General features: G+C 38.2%; 1 protein-coding gene across 1 annotated transcript; it reads left to right on the top strand.

Annotated features, from left to right (window-relative positions):
- The first annotated feature begins 3,443 nt into the window (after nucleotides 1–3,443).
- Nucleotides 3,444–15,164, top strand: LOC104163556 (protein FAM122A). The gene is made up of 9 exons (XM_009702596.1): nucleotides 3,444–3,519; nucleotides 8,332–8,388; nucleotides 10,410–10,453; nucleotides 10,533–10,587; nucleotides 11,017–11,109; nucleotides 11,665–11,753; nucleotides 12,415–12,479; nucleotides 13,522–13,618; nucleotides 14,781–15,164. The coding sequence occupies exons 1-9, from the start codon at nucleotides 3,502–3,504 to the stop codon at nucleotides 14,938–14,940; spliced, it is 678 nt and encodes a 225-aa protein (XP_009700898.1). The 5' UTR covers nucleotides 3,444–3,501; the 3' UTR covers nucleotides 14,941–15,164.
- Nucleotides 15,165–23,107: the final 7,943 nt, after the last annotated feature.

Raw genomic sequence — 23,107 nt, 5'->3', positions numbered from 1 at the left:
TGGTTATGGTCCCGAGAGCTGCTCCGCGTTTATCCAGGCCGGCCTGGGAGGCGGGTTTGTGCCGCGCAGCTCAGGTCGTCGATCCCCACCGCGAGTCCCGCAGCGCAAAGCGGTGGTGATGTTTTGGGGAGCCTGGGGCGACTGGGAAACGTGGGTTCCTGACCGGTGTCCCCAGCGGGGAGGGATTTGAACAAGGTACCCCTCCAAGTGTGGAGGGGTGCAAGAATGCCTGGGTAGACGTGCTATATAGCTTTATTAAACCACTTCGTTTTCATCTAGGTTTGCTGTGTGTTGTGTAGCTGGGAAACATAGAGTATGCAGCGTCAAGTTTTGACTGTTATTGTAGATAATGTAGCAATTTCTCTGATTTCTGTAATGGTTCAGGTCTGACCGAAAAAAATCACTGCACTGTGTACGGTTACAACAGTAAATGCTTTCAGAACAATCGGGCGAATTTGGTGAAGAAGATCATTTGATGGGACCTTGAAAGATGCCTAAGTTTTACATTTAGTGTAAAACAATGAGTCAGATTTCCTGGAGTTTTTCTGGATGATGCTAATTTTGTTAGTATGTAAAACTGGGAGAAACACAAGGACTTGTGTAGATAATTTTGCTCGGATATTGCCATCAGCCTGTGGCAGGTTGTATTTGCAAGGGGGTTTGGATGTTTGCCATGTGTTCCAGGTCTAGCTCTTTTCTGCTGACAGGGCAGAGACAGTGGCAGTCCCGGGCAGGGGCTAGGGGTAAAGCTCTCAGATGTGCACGGTCTCTTGTATAGTCTTACGTTTGGGTAAGTTTATAAATCAAAGTGCTATTTCTTGCGTACTCTGGGCTGTCCTGAAGTTGGGAGATGCCCCCATCTGCTATGTGGTGTGGCTACCATCTAACTTCAGGGTGGTTCATGTGCTGCTGCTAGTAGTATGTCTGCAGTTTGGGAGAGCATATTGACAATAAACTTTATAAAACATAGTATAATACATGACAAGTACTTTCTGTTTTGTTTTTCTTAAACGTCATGATTCTGTAAGGAACTAGATACCGAGTGATGAACAAAGCTCATAAATCTTTTGTAGCAAAATGCTTAACAGTACATTACAGTTCAGTGGAAATGCTAATTCTTGACTATTCAGTCATGATTTAATGTTAAGTAAACATAATTGTGATTCTTTTACATAATCGTAATGAAACAACTATCAGATTACATTTTGATGCAATATAGAAGTATTGTGAATGGCAGTTGTTCCTCAGGGAGATTTCTGAGCAGGTAAACTAATTATGTAAAGGAGAGGTGTTTTTATAATCTTAGCCTTTTTTAAGTTGTTTCTTACAAACTGTGAGACCCTCGATTCTTTAAAAAAAAAAAGCATCCCATAACCATGCTGTAAACAAATTATTTAATTCAGGGTTTGGGCAGGTAGAAGGGTAAGCCTGAGCTCTTGCCTTGGAACTGTGCATGCACTATACATTAGGTATTTATACAAATTAAACTGAAATGCCATTGAACTAATTTGAGGTGGTTGCTGTGGTTTGCCTGTTAGTTAGGAATTTTCCAGCAGAATACTGTTTTTGCAAGATTGCAGCTCTTGGCAGGAAACTTCAGCTTTTCCCAGAATGGTTTTGTTGGCTAAACTGAAACAAAAGCTCTTGCTCTTGAACAGCTTGCTTTTTCTACTCTGCCTCTTGTTTTGACTTCTTCATTAACAGATTTAGTAAGGAGTTTGGAGAATGAGTTACCGTAGAGCATTTTTAAGTGGAATATTTTAGATCATAGAAGTTACCTTTCACAGAACTTTTGACTCTTGTTTTCATGCCAAATAAAATTGATTTTTAATGGGAACTGTAAGAATTTTCGGTGAAAGGTGAGTCTGAGATTTGACCAGCTTTCAGAGTTTTGCAAGGAGATGAAAGGTAAGGGTATTTGTAGGGATTTTTTTCTCTCCCTCTCCTCTTCTAGTTAGCACTGAATATCGGACTCGGTCTATGGTAGTGTGTTATAGAATCATTGTAACCTGTTTTCTTGATTCAAGCCCTGGATTTCAGGATGTACTGTTTGTGTTGTGTTTGCATACCAACCAGTACACTTAAACTAAAAAGAAGTTGTAGCTGTTGGCCTCAGCCGGCAAATCTCTCCTCTAAACATCACATCATGGATCCCTTAAATTTCTCCTGTTCCACCTGCTATCAAATGGCAACCGTTTGATCTTGTGTGTGTGTAAACTGAGGGAATTTTCTTTGACAATTGTAAATGATGTCTGGTCGTTCGTACTTGATGTTTTAGAGTAAGAGAGTCAATACATTCTTCTTGGTGAAACGCAGAGTGCTTATGCCAATTGCTATTGGCTTTCATTTCACAGTATAAGCTTTAGTTTTTTTTTTTTATTTACAGCTAGATAAAAGCTATCTAAAACTTACGTGTCTAACTGGTTCATTTTAAACTGGAGGATTCCGATAGTGATGTGTCTTGAAAGTGCAATATATGATTATCAGTCTTTAGAACAAAGTAATACTATTGGGCAGATTAGTTTTAAGAAATTGTATTTGTGTGCTTTTGTTCATCCCAAGTTAGAAACCGAAACAAAAAGATACAACCCAGTGACTTCTTGTAATTTGGATCTAATTACAATCTTACATTTGGATCTGTTTGCCTGTGCAGTTCCTTGGTGATTTTTAGGCATGGGGATTGTAGGATTGCGGCTCAAAATTTTTATTCTAGTGACCATAAAATTTACTTAATTTCTGCAGTGGCATTCATTAAGTGCTGATAAATGGCTGTTGATAGCACTAGTGATGACGGGTGAAACTTGCTTTAGGAATCAATAGAACTAAAGTTGCCTTGAGAAAGGAGCTCATTTTGTATCAAATAACTAATCCTGCGTTATTTAAATAGATCGGCTGCTTCCTGGTTAGAAGTGGGACTGTGGTCAAAAGTCTTAGGGCTTTAAAAACTGGTTTTAATGTATGTTTAATTTAACCTCTCCTGGAAAAAAGTTCATAACTTTAATTAAATGTTCGTAACTATAAGATTTATCAAGATGCTGTATTTTTTTTATTGTATTGTATCTATGGCATTGAAGCTGCTTTCAGTTACTGGTTATACGCCTTTTATAAATTTGTTCTGTTGAATGACAACATGCAAGGTGCAGCCATTCCAAACATAATGAATTGTCACAGAAATTATCAGTCTTAACAGTTTTTCAGTTATTCTGAAGAATCAAAATGATTAATTAAAATTATTAATTGAAGTAGCTGGGACTTGGGAGAAGAGCAATTTGGTTTCCACTCTCTGCCAGCAAGCTAAAAGAGTTCTTATATACCTGTCTTTCTAGTGCTTTGTCTTGAAATGATAGCTGTCATAGCATTTGAAACTGAGTTTATATTAAGAGGTACTTTGTGATAGGAAGGAAATGGCTTTTGCATTTGACAAGTGTTTCTTTTCACAGTGATAATTCACAGGTGTTCCAGGCTAACGTTTTGCGAACCCGCAGGAACAGTACCACAGTTATGAATCGTCATAGTCTGGTAAGAAAACTATTAGACTAACCACATTAGGTCCAAAGCAGAAGTGTGCAACAGGATTAAAGAAGAAAATGAGATTGTAGTCTGTGAAACTAATACCACATATTTTCAGAAACAAGGCTCTGGAGTGTGACGTTAATATGCTGTAGTTATAGTGAAATGTTATTTATAGACCACTTGGCCTTGGAGAGTACCTATATTTTATTGTGATCATAACTTTGTTTATAAAATGTAAGCAGATGTTCTAAGGTAGAGTAAGAAGGGCAGTTCACAAAGAAAACTAATTACGTAGATGTATTGTTGTTCAGTAATCAATGTGTTAATAATGTCTAATGTTTAAAAAAAAAAAGGGGCAGTGATCTGATCTTAAATTGTCTTTTATGTAGTAATGACAGAATAGACTGTTGTAATCAACAGCTGATATAACAAGATAAAACTGGCTGATAGAACATGAATCTTGAGACTTCCAGAATGAATGATTCCATATCTCTTAGAGATGCTTAGTCATGATTTCAGCTTTTGTCAGACTTCTGTTATTACAGCTCCCCAAATCTGAATTTTTAAAAAATTAATCTAAACCCATGGTGCTTCAACCCAGAGAAAATACCATGTCTTGTGTTTTAGTATGGTACAAATTATGGTGGAAGGGTGGGATTTTGTCTGATTTAGAACATCTGCACAGGACCACATAGACAGCATGGTTTGCTAACCCCTAAAGTGTTAGGGTACATGGGTTAGTAATAACTACATGGGGTAGTTATTTCCTGTAACTGAAATGAATTTTTGGTCAGACTTTCATGTATAACCAGAAATGTAAATTTTCCCCTAAGACAGCCTTAAGAGACAGGTAGACACAGGATAACCTCTAGCTGCATTCAGTTGATTATTAATGTTTTGGAAAAATTAAGCTATGTTGGAGTGGGAGGGGTGTAGTATCAATTTTCTTTTAAGTATGGGTAACAAAGTCCCTGTAATGCTAACAACAATTATCCTGTTTTTCTTAGTTACCTTTTGAAGATGCTTTAGAAATAATTTGTTTGCCCCATGTTAATGGCTGAAGAATACTACTCTCCTATTTTCTTGACTGAAACCTCTTAGCTGAAATTCTGTTTTAAAATCAGAACAGGCAACTACTTCAGCACAAAGATTTGTGTCTGTAACAGAACCAGGATACTTACGCAGAAGTCTAGGAAGATTGGTGGAAAAGCCTTGCTCCTACTAGCATATAAAACCCGATGGAACATATTATGGTAAAGATTTCTTAAGCAACAGTCTCTTTCTTCATATATGTTTTTAGGGTGGCAGCTTAGGGTAGATTTGTTTATGGTTGTGGTCAGACAAAAGGAGAAACAAACAAAGGTGAAAGCTCAGTTTATTGTATTTGCTTCTTGAAGATCCTCAATTGCTGGGCAAAAAAAAAAAGATAATTTAGGGTGCATTGCCTGGAACTTGTGGGAAGCAGGAGCTCATTCACTGATGAGCTAGCTCTTCTGGCTGCCCCCTAACAGATGTTGCAGTCTTCTGGACTGAACCAGTGTTCTCATCTTCATGGGATGTTGTTCTTATCACTTCACCTCACTTTAAGGTTATTAAAAAGCATCCTGAAAGTTAACTTTCTTCTTCACTCCCGGCTGACCAGATGCTGACAAAATACAGTTGAAATTTTACTTAACGCTAAAAATCAAGTGCTCTGTTGACTGCTAGATCAGTGACTTGTCCACTTGGAAATATTTCTTTGATTTATGGTCTGGTTTATGGTTCTGTTGAAGATGGCAGGGAGGATGGAATTGGAAAGGAACTTAGAGATTATCTCATCCTTCGATGGTCTTAAACCAGGATCATCCATAGATAAGTGATTTTTGTGAAAATAATTACACTTTTAGCATTAAGGACCCTAAGCAACCTCACCTAGTATTCTTGCTCTACCAAAGAAGTAAGTGTAGTTTTATGATGTTAGAGCTACTCTAAGGAGCTAGGTGACATCTACTTTGGTAAATTGAATTTTACAATAAGTAGGTAATGAAGTGTACTTGAAACCCCACTTTTTTGTGTTTAGGAAAACTAATCCAAGTTTTATTACAGCATAAGCTCTAATAAAGAGGATGAAAAGGTTCAGTAAGTGACTGAAACTTTGTTAATTTAGTATTATAACTACAGCTAAAATTTTGTTTTGTTAAACTTTGGAAAAAATTTATTAGTATTTGTGTAATCTGTGTTGTGTTCACTGTCATGGGAACATTGGGAGTTGCTAAAATGCTCTGATAACTGAAGGTCATACTCTATGTAGCTCCATCTTCAGGGCCGTTGTGGTTGTACCAGTTGCTCAACTGAATTCTAAAATCTGTTCTTTTTTGAGTAACTTCTCCAAGTCTCAGACTCCAGCTCTTTTATAATGATCGCTACAGGGGCAGCTCTGTCGTTCTGGCTGGGGCTTAATCTGCAGTTTTCTGTCACCACATATAATTGCCAAGGAAGGGTCAACTAGGCTCAGTATCTGCTGTTTATTTCCTTCCAGAAGATATCATTGGCATCTAGTGAGTAAATGTTTTGGTGTGTTTTGTTTTGTTTGTGTGGTTGGGGTTTCTGTTTAGTTGTCTGAGCAAAGCATTTTAGTCTGTGGTTAGATGTTTAGGTACTATTTCAGCAAAAGTCGAGTTTGGGGTTTTTTTTTAATTTTTTTTTTTTTTTTTTTTTAAAGCTAGATAAGTTCCCTGTTTTGGTTCACTGTGTGGTCCCACAAATGCTTGTGTTGGCAGAGGACAGGGGGCACTGCGGGGACAGCAATGGAAGGGGCAGAGGTGCCAGGGACCAGTGACTGCTTGCTTTGGCTGTGCTGGCTGCCAGACTGGCACTTCTGAAACTTTACCTTTAGTGAAAAAGATTATCTAACATCCTGGAGAAGGGGGGAAGGGGAAGGTATTTCTATTCCATATGATAATCTAACAGTTTGTAATGGTTTTTTGTTAAGCTTTTTGCTCTCTTAAAACATTGGGGATTTTAGTAGCATAATTTTAATAAATGGATTCTGCTTTAGCCAGTATCCTTTAAAAGTGATCGAGGTTTCTTTTCATAAGAATTAAACCAAAGGACTATGAACAGGGAAGAAGTGAGTTTTAAGCATTGACAAAAGGAGGATGATGACTTGTTGGAGACAAAATGTAGGATCCTCAGAGTTAGTGAGTTTGGTTACTGCATTAGATCCTGCAGAGGAACACTTAACTGTCTCTTTATAATTTTTATTTTACACTGTGATCCTCTGGTTTTGTGTACGTTCTATTAATGTCACACCTTAAAGTATGTGGATCTCAGTCATAAAATTAGAATATAATGAGTGGAACAAATGCTTTTCTACTGTGGAGTGACAGAGTGAATAGGCAGGAATGTACTATTGTCCAAATCCTTTTCTCTGTATGAGAATCACGGTCAACTCAAGGTCCACATTGGCTGGTAGAGCTTGGAGGAATTTTTATTAGGTGCACAGGATTTTTGGGAGCCTGGTATAGTAGTAAAGCTGACCTAAACTGGACTTAAGAAGTAGCAAATCAAGACATTATAGCTGCTGGCCTTTAGTAGCATAAGTTATGATGACTAAATTCTGGCACAAACATTAGACATCCTCTGTGAGTCTGATAGGCTAATATCTTTTGTGAGAAGAAGGGCGGGATGTCTGATGTTTCTTTTTTTAGAGGGAGGATTTCGGATATATGAAGCTTTAATAGTCTTTGATAACTTACCATAACCTTTTTTGTGTAAGGCAGCAAAATCTCTGTAGTCTTCATGGCACTGATTAGAAGATGGTGCAGTAAATGGTTAGCCGAGTGTTAGTTCTCAAACTTTAGCATAATGAAGAGCTCTTGTAGTGTTTTGTGAAGTGGATGAAGCTTCATACTGTGTAAAGTATATAAACACTTAGTAATAATACAAACTGTACTTGCTGAACACACATCTTTTAAAAAGACACCTTGTTTTTTGAAGGGGTTGACAGCTTATGGAGAAGTTGTTAAACCTCTGTTCAAAGCTTTAGGTTTGAATTTTTGATCCGTGAATGGGTTATGACAAAAGTCAACTGAGGGTCAAACATTTGAGGGATGGGAAATATATGACAGGAAATTATATTTTGAGAAAATAATCACTTGGTTTTGAGTATGCAGTTTTAGATCATAGTATTCCAGTGAGATCTTGATGCGAAACTGACAAACTTAACAGAAGACCTTTTTTTTAGTGACATCTTCTCTGATTTCACCCAGATTGGTGAAGCTCTTGAGAAACCATAAGGGAGGTATTTAACTCCTTGTTAGCCTTCTAATAGCTGATTTTTTTTCACCTATCAAAGTGCTTGTTTATAGGCAGACAACAATCCAGAAACCTTTTTGCACAATGTGTTGGGTTGGCTTTGTATTTTAAAAGGATCTATTGAGGAGCCTTCTGGATCACTTAAATGAAAATATTTATGCAACCATGTATATTAAGGGTGGCAGTGTGCTAGTTAAAAGCAGCTTCATTCTGTAGAGGAGGCTGTGAGTTCTAGTTGCCTGGAAATGAAGTGGAAGCCAGGCTGATACCAATTAACATCTGTGAGCAAACAAAGCAGTGGAATACAGAAATACATATTATCATGTTCTGGCAAGTAATTAATGTAGTTTATATATACTGAGAATTTTATAAATGGCTAGAGTTTTTTAATTATTTTGTTTAAATTACTTTTTTTTTTAGTTTGGGATGGCACTAGAGAGTTGTTACTTACATTCCTGCACCTTTCCTTCCCTTCTCCTGTCGTTTCTAAGTGTGTCAATTGTATGTGGCTTTGTTTTGCAGTTTGTACCATCATCTCCTATCCGTATTCCTAGCAGCCGTCTTCATCAAATCAAACAGGTAAGCACAGATTCTAATTTTTTTTATTTTAAATTTTTTATAGCTGATTGGGTTTTTTTTGCATATAATGGCTATAGATTTTACTTTGTAGTACAGAATCTGCAGTGGTCTATTACTTCAAGGTTTTTTCAAAGATAAAAGCTGTATCTTGTCTGCAGAGTTCCAAATTTCATGAAGCATAATGTATCTTATACTGAGAAGAGTTGAGCAGAAAGAGAAATCTTAAAATGGACATTTTAGAAAGGAAACCTTTAATGTAAACCCTTAGAGTAAAGTTTCACCAAGTTTTTGGCAGTAGTGCCAGCATAAATATTCAGGGCCAATTACAAAGTGTTCCTTAACTTGTGTTGGCACAAGACTTTTGTGCAGCCAGAAGATGAACTGGATAAGGAAGCACTCTGGCTAAAAAATAGTTTGGATTCTTCTGGCTGGGCTATTTTTCATCTGTATAATTTTCTTATCCAGATCACTCTGCTTGTGCTGTCCCAGCATGAGCGGAGGGGGAAGGGCACCAGAGCAAACATTTAGGAAGGGACAGGGGGTATGTGGCAAATATCCGAGTAGGCTTAAATAGCGCTGCTCCCAGACAACAGACCGCAGTCTAAAGATTCAAGTTTTAAAATCAACAAGCTCAAACTCTTGTGGCTCCTCCATTTTATATGTCCTCTTTTTGACAGTAGAATGTTTATAAAATTGACTTGAAGATGCTTGATTTTTTTTCTATAATTTTTTTTAAGCTTGCTAGTTTTCAATGGATAGGCTTGATTTTTACAGGGTGAAAAAATAAGAAAACAATTTGATGCTTCAGACAGCATTTTCAGGGTGTGATATCTGAAGTGACTGAAGGCACTTCTGCTTCCCAGCTCAGATATTTAAGGTGCATGCATAGTAAACCTGAAGAAAATAACTGCTTGCTTTCATTATGTAAATAATTTACTGGCTGAAAGAGACTCTGAAGCACTCAGGTCAATTGTAGAGCTGTTTTTATCAACATAAAAAAGCTTAGGATTAATATGTAAATGTGATGAGAGCAAAGGAGCCAAACTACTGTGGCTCTGCTATACTCCATGAAGTAAAGTTTGATAATTCAATTTTTTGGAAAATATTTCTGTGTTCATGCTTGTTCCATACGTTTATTAAAGTGAGCAATGACATTTCCCAATTTATGTTCGATCATTAAATTCAGAAGTTGAAATTCCATGTCCTGTATACTTACTGGCACAGATGGGAACCTGTGTGATTTACTTCTGATCTCTTCCAAGTCTTAGCAAATAATCACACCGTTGAACTATGTTAGTAAGACTCTTTGTACATACGATGAAGATTGTTAACATGTTTAGTTGAACTTTTATTCTCGAACTGGGCTGAATTAGGGAATCTATTCATTCACTCAACAAACTGGGTAGCATTCAGTTAGTTTTAAGGAATGGTGTCTACCTAAGAGGAGATTGGGTCAAGTTTGTACTTTAGTTTGGTGTTAATGTTTAGTTTAATTTTACATCTTTGATCCATTTTAATAATATTTTATAGATGTTTTAGAAAAAAACCCCAACTAAATCCCAGATGCGTTGTGTACAATGCACTGTATTGCAAATGAAATGCTGACAAGTGTCTAGTTAGTTACTGATTGGTAGAATAAGTTAAGAATCCAGCCATGCTTTTGAGGATTATTTGTACTAGATTGCACTTTGTGAAATAATATTATGCAGGACTGCATAAAGATACGCTATCATGTGCAGAATTTTCCGTTCATATTATCATTGTTCAGTTTTGTAACTACCTCTTGGATAGTAACGAAAATAAAAAAGCTGCTTGAGAAATAACCAGCTCACATGAGCACTTCTTATGTGATCGTCTCTCTTGCTACATCTCCTTCCCATCCTCTCCCCTTCACACTCTCTTGTGTAGCGAGAGCTTATGGTTATTGCTGCATACTGAAGTGAAATGAAACTAGAGCTTTTCTCATCTGCTGAAGCAAAGTGCTTTTTTTAAGCTTAATATTTCATCTGCTAATCTTTTAGGAAGAAGGAATGAATTTGATGAACAGAGAAACAGTACGTGAAAGGTAAGCGTTAAGGCAAAGTAGAATACTTAATGCAGTTGTCTATGGGCCCGGGACAATACATTTCTTTTCTTCCTTATAGAGAAGTGCAAGTAGCAATGCAGATGAGCCACTCATGGGAGGAGAGCTTAAGCCTGGTAATGCATTCATGCTTTAATTTGTGTTTCTGTTATCAGTATCAGGACACTAGAGACTCTCTCATGTCAACATTTTTTTTGATAGTTTGGCCTACAGCTAAGGTGTTAGTATATCACTGCTTTTGATCAGCAATTTTTTACACTAACAAGGCATAGAATTATCAGTTGTTCAAGGATACCTGTGGGTTCCTTGGGCTGGTATGTCAAAAGAGAATTGCATGGATGTCTGTTCAAATTTTCTTCCATGTTCTGGTACTCACTAAGTAATGTTTAAGGCTTTTTTTTGTTACGCATAAGCTTATAAATGGCTACCTAAAAATTATTAATATGATGGAGGATAACTTTGGAATCGTACTCAATTCCACACCAATCACTCCTTTTCTTGTGAGGGTACTTGCTCATAAGATTAATTATATGTACTGTTTACAGAGCGACAATGATTTTGAAAAATCATCATCACCAAAGCAAGTAGACTTTGTCCCAGTTTCTCCAGCTCCTTCACCTACCAGAGGAATAGGGAAGGTGAGCAAAATGTGGTAATAATGGTTTTATCTTGAGTAGTGCTAAATAAATTCAACTGAATTAATAGCAAAAGATTAAGCCACCTGGTCCTTTCTACCTCAGCTGCAAACAAGAAACTAGAGTAAACAAAAAAAACCCTAAAACCTCAAACCAAAAAATACCAGCTAGCAATTGCACATCTTGTGGATGTGAATTTCTGTGGAGTGTTCAACTGTTAATCTGTGGTTAATAAACCTTATTCTTTATTTGTCTTCATCTTGGAATCAGAGGAAGGGGCATACATTCTTATTTCATGAACCATAGTCCGTTTAACCAGACTATGGTGAAATAAATCTTTGTCAACTTGCATGTATTCTGCATGAAAATGGAACCTGTCCAATTTTTAATTTTTTTTTTCTCAATAACAAAAAGTGGTATCTTGGTATACCCAGCCATATTGATGGGTTGTTTAAATTGATAATAGGTTGCTTATTATCCTGCAATAAGGATCATTTGTTATCATATGGGTGTGATGCAGTGTTTATATGTAAATAATGCAAACTGTTTTACTCTCAGCAATGTTTCTCGCCATCTTTGCAAAGTTTGGTGAGTAGCAGTGGATTACCTCCAAGTCCTAGCCCGAGTCCAACAAGGCGATTTTCAAGGTGAGTACCCGATCATATCAATAATAGAAAATTGGCATAGCTTGTTCACAGTAGGTTTTTGAAATACCAGAATTTGTTATATACATAATTGATTTCTGATCACAAATACAACTTTATATATTCACGTAAACTTTAGGTTTTACAGTGCTCTAAAATATTAAAATCCTCATGTCAACACTGGGGAAATGGGCTGCACTGTGGCATCTGTCTTTTCAGCGTAGTGTGTGTATTACTCTTAATTGCATCTTAAGTAATTGAGTTGAATTCTAAGGGGGGAAAAAAAACCAAACTGATTTAGGGTTTGTCACTGATTCTGGTTTTAGTTGCACTCGATGTTGTTTTGAGTGATGTGGGCATACAATTAAATTTTATTAGGCCCTAACAGTTCAGCAAAGTACTGCCTGTCAGCTGAGATCTAGTCAGTGCCTAGATGTGAGCTTTTAGAGTGCCCCAGCTGTGAGATAGTGTGATTAAACTTTTTTCTGTTAAGGTCTGTCTTCAGGGAAAAAAAAGGCACTTACTTTGAATAAGCTGTTTTAATGCCTATTTTCTTAGTGTTTTCCACTTAGTAGTTTGTTATCTGAATATCTTTTGATTCTTTATATGTTTTCAGGCTTCCTTTATTAATGGTGATACCAGTATAGCATGTGCTTTCTTTTAGCAGGGGAAGCCAGAGTCCAATTAACTGCATTCGACCAAGTGTTCTCGGGTCAATAAAAAGAAAAGGTACAGTATTTGGTTTTGACTAGTGTGCTAATGTTTTAATTTTATAATTAATACAGCTTTCCTCATAGTTCTGTTCAATTGGCTGATACTTCAAAGAAAGACTAGAAGTAGATGGTATTACAGATGACCAAATAAATGGAGCTGGTTTTAGGGACAAGACAGACAAATAGATAAATTAGCTTCTACTGTTCCATAAAACTAATAGTTGTTCTGTTCTAATGCCTCTCTGTTGCTGTAGTCATACAGATCTGATAAGAAATTAATGTAACCCGCTTAAAAGAAACCCCAAGAAATACAACTATTGGTGTATTTCACAAATAGAAAATTTTTAAAGTCCTGGCTAACTGAAGCGCACAGGTACCGTAGGTTTAAAATCACCCTTCAAAACCAAAAACTGATGCAGAGACCTGGTAGACACCTTACAGCTTTATTGGGAAATGATTCTCTATCTTCCCACATTTTTCTTCAAGTTTAACTCCTGGTTATTTTATTGCATCTGGTTTTATATCTTTGTGATTCACTTTTGTAACAGAACATTTCTGGCTCTGAGACAGCTTTTAAAATAGTTTTATCTGAGTTCTGTCATAGCCTATTTAAGTATATATTTATCCTCTCTTCTAGGATATTTGGAAATCAAATATGTAAGTGTAGTGATAATCCTGGACATTGTTTTTATTGATTGCAAAAGGAAAACAAGCTTTCCTTATTCTCAGCTTCTCTGCTTTGGTGGAGCTAGTCAGTGAACTGATAGCTGAGTAAACTGAACCAAAAAGATTATTCTTTGCTACTGCAGAATAAATGTCTATCTAAACCTCAGTTCATAACTCACTGAACTTTCCTGAAGCTTGGACTAAGATGTTTCCAAGAAATAGGCAGGCTTCAAAATTTCAGCATCAAACTCCTATGTTTTACATATAAAATAACACTCCATCTATTGTAGCAAGTTTGAACCTCTATTCTGTTTGCTATGTAGAAGTACATTGAAAGTAGATTTTAGTTTAAATGACTAGTAATTTTTATCACTCTTTATCTCTTACCAAAGGTGTAACAGAGATAGAAGATCATCCAAAAAGATTATTCCAAGGATCCACCAACTTACTTACCTCTGAAGTTTCACATCAGGCGGACCTTGGGGGATGGTAAATGCTGTGCTATTTGTGTCTATTTCATCAGAAGTGCTACAAGTATTTTTTCATCTAGCAATGATCATGCTTGAAGTTGTTTGGGTTTTTTATTTAATACAGACATCCTGTGATTTTGAAGCACTGAAAATATCACAGTAAACAGGTGACAACATTCACTGCAGTTTTACAATTTCTAGGATGACTGTTAACGTGCTTCATGTGTATATGGGAGTTGAGCATGTTCAGGAAAAGATGCCTCATGGCTGGCAATTTTTGGAGTCTGGTTTCAAGTTGCAGTCAAATATGAACGCTAATACTTGTGGGTGGGTTGGGGGTTTTTTTCTTCCTTTTTTTTTTTCTCCCTTGCTCTTAGTCGTATAGGAAAATTAGTCTGTCTGACTCTCCCTGCTGCGAGGAGATAAAAAGTACTACATAAAAAAATCATAGCAACTTGAAATAGCAAGGGATTTTGATTTAGTATTTTAGTCAAGAGGTTAATAATACGTAGGGTGTGCCCACACAACTATCAAGACACGATTGTTCACAGTACATTTGTCCTTTTTGCCTCTCAGCTAATATACATAGCTGTGCACAAGCTTTGAGCCCATTGCAGTGGCAATAATAGATGTTTTAAAGGTACTTTAAAAACATACCTTTTTGCATGCCCTATTCGTAGTAGGCATAGCAGTGCAGGTTCAGTTGCTCTGTCTTGGTTTAGGAGATGGTAATTTTTAAAAACACTTTGATGCTGTCACTGGTGATGGATCACCTATCGTTATAACTTTGTGTCCTGTGAAATATGTAGTGAATGGTACAACTGAAGTATGTACAGCTTTATCATCTGCTCTCCTGACGAAAGGAGAGCCTGCATATATGCTACCCCAGGACCTTGTAGGAGATGGGTTCAAGCTTGCAATGAATTGCTCTGCCCGATGCTTCTAATCTGTATGCCACTTCTGGGTGAGCTGAAGGAGGAAATTAGCAGAATGTTATCTGTCTGTTTGGAGGTGACTGCAAGGTGTGTAGTTGCAGATCTATTTCAAGTCATAGGGCTTACTGTTCCTTCAAAGATACACATTTGTTTTTACAATGGCTTTATAATGAATGAAAGCTAGTATTTGAAACTTACCAGAAAAAGTAGCTCATTTCTTGCATCTTTATGTTATTCTGTTTTCAGTCTGTCCTCACATGCTCTTGATGACAACAGAAGCAGTGCGGGCTCTTCCTGTGACTCACCAGCTGAAGTTGGCACCAACACAGACTCTCCAGTCTCGCTTTCTGACTCCAGATCTCCTTTTTTACCGGTAGATCTTATGGCTAAGTTACCTATTCATTGAGAAGCAGAAGTCTGCTAACGGACGCCAAGAAACACGCTGGATATCGATAAGACTTTGTTGTGTGTAACTGATTCTGTTCCTCATAGGAACTTCCAGAAATGTCATTATTTCTACAAAACTTCCAGAATAGTTCCTTGAGGAGGAATTCACATTTCTAGCGATTTGTATGACATTTACTAAACTACAGTAAACATTTGAATTGCAAACATATTTGATGCTAACATCAGTAAGCAAGCTTTTGTTTTACAATGGATGTCATCCTCTTGGCATAAGTTACAAATGCTGTATGTATGTTCTGCTTGTGGAAGACTTGGCTTTCCAGCAGCCAACAAGCAGTGTTCTCACTAATATAAAATGGTGCTTATGTAGTAGCAGTTAACTTTCACATTTGTCCTCAGTCTGAAACCAATGAAGCAGCTTACTAATTTGTTTTTATTCCCAAGTGTTACATATTTATATTTTTCCTTCATATGATAGGGGAAATATTAGAGGGGGAATTGATTCTTGTGTTCTGTTATGATTGGCTTTTATTCAATTCTGTGTTCTAATAGATGTCAGAAGAACAAGTTGGTGAATTGTCAACTTAAACTTAGATGTGGGATTTTATTCATGATCGTGACTGCTGTTGTGACTAAATCCAAATTAGGTGCGGAACATTCTTCTGGGTTTCTGTATTACTTTCTTTTTCTTCCCCATTTAGATGATGTATTAGAGTGGTAGATGCTCTGTTAAAGGTCTTTTAATAGGGAGAAATAGTAATAATGTTTGGAACAAAACATTAAATCCTGAGGTTTTAGTATTTAGTACTTCAAAAGTGGATTATTTTGACAGTATGTCCTCATATGTGACTTTTGTTGGACAAATACAGTGAGGAATCTTGAATGCCTTTTTTACAGGCTGAGTTGATGAAACATGTTTAATCTGTGTTTAATTTCTTGATGTCACTTCTTCAAACAATGACATCAAGTTATTTCTGCTGTTGGAAACTTCAGATTCTGATTGGAAGCCTAGAATTTGGTAATCTGAGATGTTTCAGGATTCTTGTACTATATTTGAAAGCTCAGTGGGTTGAAGCATCTTGATCTCAACTCTGAAATTCCCCGAACAGGAGGAAAAAAATCTGAAAACCCCACTATAGACAGCTGTTTCAGATTTTCCAGTGGTAACCTCAATTTTGGTTGTCAACTCCTGTTATGCAGTTGAACTTCCCCAGCTGGGTCCCCATTTGTACATATGTATGCATCTGTACTAATGTGGTTTCAATCCCTCTCTCCAGAGAGGTTAATAATGAAGAGAAATGTTTTATTTTTAAACACTAAATCTTTGTAATGTGTAATAAAGTGAGAAAAGTATGGAAACTTCCTCAAGTAGGAAAAAAGCCCACTCTGAACTCTGCTGTGAAAAATTCACATGGATGAAGCTTTGATTGACAGCAGCCATCAAAATTAGAAATGGATGACTTGGAGTGCAAAGACCTGGTGACCTGAGGACCAATGACCAGTTTCCGTATGTCCTTATTGTAGAAAGAAAATAAATGTATTTAATAGTTTTACTCAGTTCAAGTAAGATATGACACGGTTTACTTCTGATTTCATTCCTTTTAAATTATTGTAATAGTTAACTTCCTGATTGCAGTTCCTTTTGAAATTCAGACTGCCCTTCATTCCTGTGGCAGGTGGACAAACTTGGTTTTTAATGTCTGTTTTCTCTCTCTAATATGGCGTAGTTTCATATGTGCCAAAGAGTTCCTGTGCGTTCACTCTTTTGTGGTGAGGGCAAGACTTTTTTCTCTTTTTTTTAATCTTGCTTATTTCTTAAGAATTAACCCCCCTGGTGTCTCTTCCAGTCTTTTTTTTTTTTTTTAAAAGATGCATCAGTAGAGGGGTTTAATAGTTGTGTGTGGGTCAACTTGTCTCTTTTCTGTTGAATATTTATGCTATCTTTCAAGTAAGTGCCAATAAATGGAAAAATAAATGTGTTGCTGTTTCTGCACTTTGTTAGAGAGGTAACCATATTTTTATTTTCATCTGTGATTAAATGTTTTGCAATCAGAATATCTATTCTAACCCACTTCCACCCAGTCTAGTTTACATTTAAGGTGACCTTAAACTCTGCAGCAGACTTTTCTGTTTTCCTTGTGCAATGCTATCTTAAAGTTCTGTGACAGTTCTAGGAAAACTGAAGAATAAACCCAAACATTTTCAAAAGACCTTAATAGCTAAACATGTCCCTAGTTTATACCTAGAAGAAGTCATGATGAAGTAGTTTGGAAGATAGAAGCTACAGCTGGCTGGTGGACAGCACTGAGGCTCTTGCCTCTTGGGAAGCAAGCGGGGAGTTTTTGTGGTTTGCCTTAATAGTGCAATTAATGCTGTTAGAGGAGAGAGAAATAGTTATGTATCTGCAGTCGTTCCTTTCCCTGCTTTTGCAAAACAGAAATCACTTTGAACTTGTGGAAAAAGACATCGCAATTTCTTGTCTGTCTGTGTCATCAAGAAGCTGCAGTTTTGCGCCCTAGAGTCAGGAGACACGTATAGTTTTTTCTGACCGAAATGGAATACTAAATTTTGGAAGCAAATTATCCTGCAAAATACGTATCTGGATTTAGGGAACTAGGGTGTTATACAATGTGCATAATCAACCCTGTACTTGCATAGTAACTCATGCTGTTAGTATTACCTCTATTTTACTAATTCCCCATTTACTCATGAACAACGAATACTGAAGCTTTGCTTGATGAAGTGTCATGGTTATAGGACTATTGCATGTGATGTTCCTTAAGTGATCTAAGTTTTAATTACAAATGTCTATGCCTTTGTCTTCCTCTGAGATGAAATGGGCAGCTTTCTTGTCTCAGGCCATGTTGGAAGTATTTATTATTATATATAAACTTCTTTTATTCTGCAACTCTTTCGGGACATACAGCTGTTTCTCTCTGGGATTCTGCTGTTCCTCTCGAATGGCACCCTTCCAAAGTCATGCTTGTGATCAGCACTTCATTGGTGGTCTGCTTGAAAACTATCCTGTAGGATTTGTTGGCAGTTAAATCGGGTCTTAGGCCAGTGTGTCTCCCTCGACAACTGGTAGGTGTTTTTCTTCCTTCCACCTTCTCCAGAATGACATAGTTGCTGAGGGAACATTGATAACCGTGCCAGTGCTCGGGGGGAACTGTATTTTTGGAATGAGCCCTTCAGTAGTTACTGCATTTAGCAGAGGAATAGATACTTCATGCTAGAAGAGAGGTACAAATGCCAGGAAAAATGAGCCTGTGCATCAGCTAGATTAACTTGCTAGGGTCTTCTGTGTGGTGTCAGCAAGCCAGTCGATCTGAATACTCAACAGCTGCCCACGGTCCTCCTGAGATTAGTCTGAGAACTTAATCCTAAATTCATTCTTTTCACCTTTCTTCAGAAAACTTGAGTGTAAATGATCACCAACCCATACAAACAAAACAGGACTCCAAAGTCTTGTATTGGTGAGACTGAGATATTTTGATTTATAAATGTGTATTGTGCTTCTAATATTCGTGCTGTATTTGTGAGTCCGGCCCTGCTATTGTGAAATTATTTGCTAGTGAAGTGACTAAAGGCAGGAGTGACCTCTAGAGCTCCATGAGCTAGCTTCCAGCTTGAGAACAGCTTGTGCGTTTCTTAGCAGTAGTCGTTTCAGAAATGTTCACTTTGTGGTGTTGTGTTCTTGCATATGTTGGAGTCGTAACTCATTTACTTAAAATAGAGAGCTTCAGGAGTCATAATTAAAATGTGTCAGTTCTTCTTACTCTGTTTTAAGCAACCTTTCTCATCACCAACTAGCAGATGGAGTTTAAGTTGATCCCTCTTCTCCTGGAAGCACGAAGTTAAAATATTTGTAAATGTAACTGAATGTTTACAGCTATGGTACAATAATTAAAACCTTACCGATACAAAGAGGAGCACTGGGCTTGCAAGAGTCCTTTTCACTAGCTGGATGCCAAAATTGTCACCTCATGTTTTTTCTTTGGTGGCTGTTTCCTAAGGTAATGTCTTGGATGATTGATCGTTGGTTTGTTTTGCCTGTAACAGTAGACTCTTCCCATTTCTGTGTAGTTGGTGTGAGCACCCTTGTTTGATAAACTTGAGACCAGTTGAGAGCCAGCCTAGGACTTGGTCAGGAGATGGCTTTCCTCTGTCACAGTGGACTCCAAGCAGACAGCCACCCTACATCTAAAAGACCCAGACGTGGTGGTCATGCTGAAAGGGAGAATTTGCTTCCTCTGTTGGGGTTTTGTGGTGGAAGCAGGAGAGGAAGCAGAAAAAAAAAAAGTAAAAAAACTTAAGGAGAATAACCTTGTTTGACTTTCAGTAGCTGGCTTGGGAACAGAAATTTCAGAGGGGGAAAGGAATTGAGTGCATTTAAACCAAAACCAAACATGGCCTCTTTATGCTGGTTCCCCTCTGTCTCTCAAGGAACTGGTGAGAATTCCCCAATCCCATGAAGATTCTTCAGTCAAATCTGGCATTTATCAAATTAAAAATTCTTCTGACAGTTTACTTTCTTCTTCTTTTCCTTGCTTTGTAAAAGCCTTAGAAAATGCTTGTTATTTAAGACTTCCTTCCATGATTAATAATGGCATGTAAATGTTTAGAATTTTGCTGGATGTCAAGTAGGATGAGCTGCTCAAGCGGGAGCAGTTTTTGCTGCAGGTACTGATCTTTGGAAATGTGGTTCTCGGGATTCCTTTTTTCCTCTTCTGTAGAGAAAAATCAAACCCATGATGTGCATATCATACATTGTTTGTTGTGGCACAGAAATAGCGTACTGTGTTGTCTTTCAAGCCAGCTTAAATCAGGCTCCTTGGCACCAAAATCACTGCAAGAAACTTCCTGCTAAAAATAAATAGAGATCCTTTCATTTTAAGTGCGTTCACTTCAGCAGTCGGTTTTGATTTTGGAGATTCCTGGCAGATTCCTGAGGGGAAGGCGCTAATGGGTTTGATGTTGATGAAACACGGGATTCCAGAGCCTTACTGCAGAGTTTTATTTGTCTCTTGATGGTCGTTTCTTGTTTGTCAAAGCATATGCTCGTCTAATGCCTTGATGTTCATACCTCAAGCCACCTAGAGTATCTGCACTTCCCTAGAGAAGAATGCTCTCATTTTGTTACAGTAAATTGTATTTTGTTACTGTAAACTATTGTTGATTCCTCTTTTTTTTTTAAGTGTAAACATGGATTTAAGTTCCATTACAGACTCTTGGTTCTTTTATATCAGTTATCTTTGTTCCTTCTTAGGATCTCTTGTTCTGCTAGGATCAGGATGACTGCAGTTACGTGTGTCTGAATGGGTATTCCACGACAGGTATTGCAGGGAGCCTGTTACTTAGGTGGGCCTCTTCCTAGCCTCTGCCCTCATAGTGAGGAGATCATCTATTGCTTTGATTGTGCTGCTGTAATCATGGTTGTGCTCTTGCTTAAATTACTCCTTTGCAGAGTCTCTACTGTTTTAAAGATCAGCATGCGTTACTTTGCCCGTGTGTAATTCCACATGATGCTGTCAGCGCAGCTATAGAGCTTTGCAAGTTTTCAAGACCTGATACGTATTAGCTACAGTTCATTATTCAAAGTAAACAGCTAGTTAGCATACAGAAGACAAAAATAGACTAAAAAGTGAGTGTGTCCTCTTACTTGGCTTTAGTTGTAACATGAATGGCACCTGCCTGTGTTCATTCCTCCAGTACTAATTTTTTGAGGACACGCAGGTTCTCTAGACTCGTTTCATTTATATGTTTCTTATCTTTAATTGGCTTTTGCTAGACTGTGTAGCAATGGTTTCCCAATCTTCACTAGCCTATGTGGAGCAAGTGATATGCTGCTGGCAACAGCATACTTCACTCTCCGTCAACAGTTTCAGTCTTAATTTAATTTCCTCAGGCAGCAAGCTATGCCTACAGGGAAGATAGACACCATTGCCAGCACCATTAACTTTGCACGTTTCTCGTCCAGCTCTAGTGAGACACGGTGCCCTCTCTAGCACTACCATGAGGCGGTGAGTGCCCTGTTTCACAGGGACATAGGAGAGAACCTGGTTTTCTACGGCCACTCAGCCCCTATTTCTGCCTGCAGCTAGGCAGGAGGATCAAATACCAGGACTACTCTGCCCTGCACGCTTTGCATTGCGGTCTGTTCCCTTACTAATTTTTTCAGCCAGGAGGGTCTCATGGAAGGTCAGAAGGCAAAGTACCCGAGCTGCTTTGCCCCAAGATCTCAAACTCCCTCCTGGCAGAGAAGGTGATTTAACGTTTGGGGTTTTTTCAGACTGAATTTTGAGTTGTCTCGGATCACCGCAGGCTCTATGAAGCATCTATCACTTGGCACCTGAGAACTTTCTTCCCTGTAAACAAAGTATTCCTGGATCTGGTTTACTGGCTCAGGCAAGTTCCCTTCTGCAGTCTTGCCCTACCAGTGGGATGGATTGCCAAGGCACGCAAGTCTGAAGCATGAAATGCATGCTTCTGACAAAGCAAAGGGGTGATGGAACTTGGCATTTGTAAGAAAAGCTGTTAGAAGGAAAGCCAGGTATCTTAAATATACATTGACAAATGAGGACTAAAATACGGTGATTTATTGCCAAACCTATTTGGCAGCCTCTTTCTAGTTTAGGCTTCTTGATTATCAGATGCTTGCTACATATGAACATAAAATGAAGTAACATACAAATGGCTTTGACAATTCTTAGCCAGTTGATTCCAGCAAGGATTTCTCTGCTTCATTGTTGAAGGCACAGTTCTATGCACAAGCTTCTCCTGGAGCTGCTGCAAATGCCACTGTTAAGCTGTTTAAACAAAGAGCAGTGACTGTTACTGTCTGACAGTGTGCTTGGTTATCTTCCTGGGGCTTGTTTTGAGAAATGTCAGCAGCAGCTCAGCATTTCCCTTTGCAGGGACTGGATCTGTTCCCAGGTGATCTCCATGTGAGGCTGCTCGACCTGCTCTCCAGTCCTGGGGGGGCTGCATCAGCTGTGATCCCTGCTGAAACAAACTGATGATCTGAAAGCCCCGTCTGTCCCTGGAGCTCTGAAACAGTTATATGGAGTCTATTGTAGTTTTAAGCATTCTGTGATTCACTCCTTTAGAGAAAATAGGGACGCCTAAGCATTTTCTGATCCAGACAAGCGCAAACACCTCGAGGAGATCACATACCAAGCCTATAGCTACGAGAAGCGACGCTCACGTAAGTGATCTCGGCAGCAGTCCCATTTCCTGCCTGCCAGCATTGCTTGGTTGAGATATCGGTGCCGTAGCAAGGGCTGGGTAAACAAGATGATTGTTTCTGCTGGATGATTGTAAAGCCCTCATAACTGTCTGCTGAAAATACTTTTCCATTTCAAGGAAATGACTGTTTTTGTTTGTGTTAAGAGTCAGGAATGGGAAATGATGTGAACACTTAACTGTTTTTCCTGGTGTTTTTAAGAGGAGGCATATTCGCTGTCTCAGGTCTTCTTTCCAAAGGCATTCAGTGTTTTCCATAACCATATCAAGTACTAGAGGTGTGTGCATGCATATATACATACATATATATGCATCAGAAAAATATCTTACAAATCTTGCATACCCACCTGGTAAAACTTTACTAGTGTCTCCCTGTGACCATGCTGTTAACAGGATTTGATATATTCCCCCTCACGGGGCTGAACTGAAACTCTCCTCAGGTTCTTGTTTTCCCAACACTGGAATAAATCTGTGATTATACAGTGTGCTGTAATCTTCCCCGCAGTAGGAAGAAGTCAAAATTCACATTTGTCATGCTTATTTTGCCCAAGCACCAGTTTTATCTGCATCTGCTGAGTTACACTGTGCATTTAATCTTTTTTTATCTGTGTATTGCTTCTCACTTGCCCTTGAAAATGAAACGTCCAATGTTTTATTCTTTTTAGTTGCTGATAACTTTTTATTACTGATTTCTTTGGTCAAGGTGTTTTTTCTAAACCAATCACTTCTCTTTAAATTCCTTGAAAACAAGCGCTGGCCCTGTAAGCTCACTTCCCAAGTCGGGTGCGTGCAGTGCCCTGCAGGACTACGGCCTCTGCAGGTGTCAGGACCTGGTTATAGTGACCATGAGCTCCTGCAGAGGGGATTCTCTCTCTTCTGGATTCTGCAAGTGCCTGGCAAACCACAATCCTGGCTCGCGACTG

This window comes from Cariama cristata, unplaced genomic scaffold, assembly GCF_000690535.1.
Source record: "Cariama cristata isolate BGI_N322 unplaced genomic scaffold, ASM69053v1 scaffold25636, whole genome shotgun sequence".
NCBI classification, from domain to species: domain Eukaryota; kingdom Metazoa; phylum Chordata; class Aves; order Cariamiformes; family Cariamidae; genus Cariama; species Cariama cristata.
This window is presented reverse-complemented; position numbering and strand designations above follow the sequence as displayed.

What these genes read in the sequence shown, in the direction of transcription:
- LOC104163556 (XM_009702596.1), top strand. An exon ending in CGGGTCAATAAAAAGAAAAG is followed by an intron (nt 12,480 to 13,521) that starts GTACAGTATTTG and finishes CTCTTACCAAAG; the next exon opens with GTGTAACAGAGATAGAAGAT. An exon ending in CAGGCGGACCTTGGGGGATG is followed by an intron (nt 13,619 to 14,780) that starts GTAAATGCTGTG and finishes TTCTGTTTTCAG; the next exon opens with TCTGTCCTCACATGCTCTTG.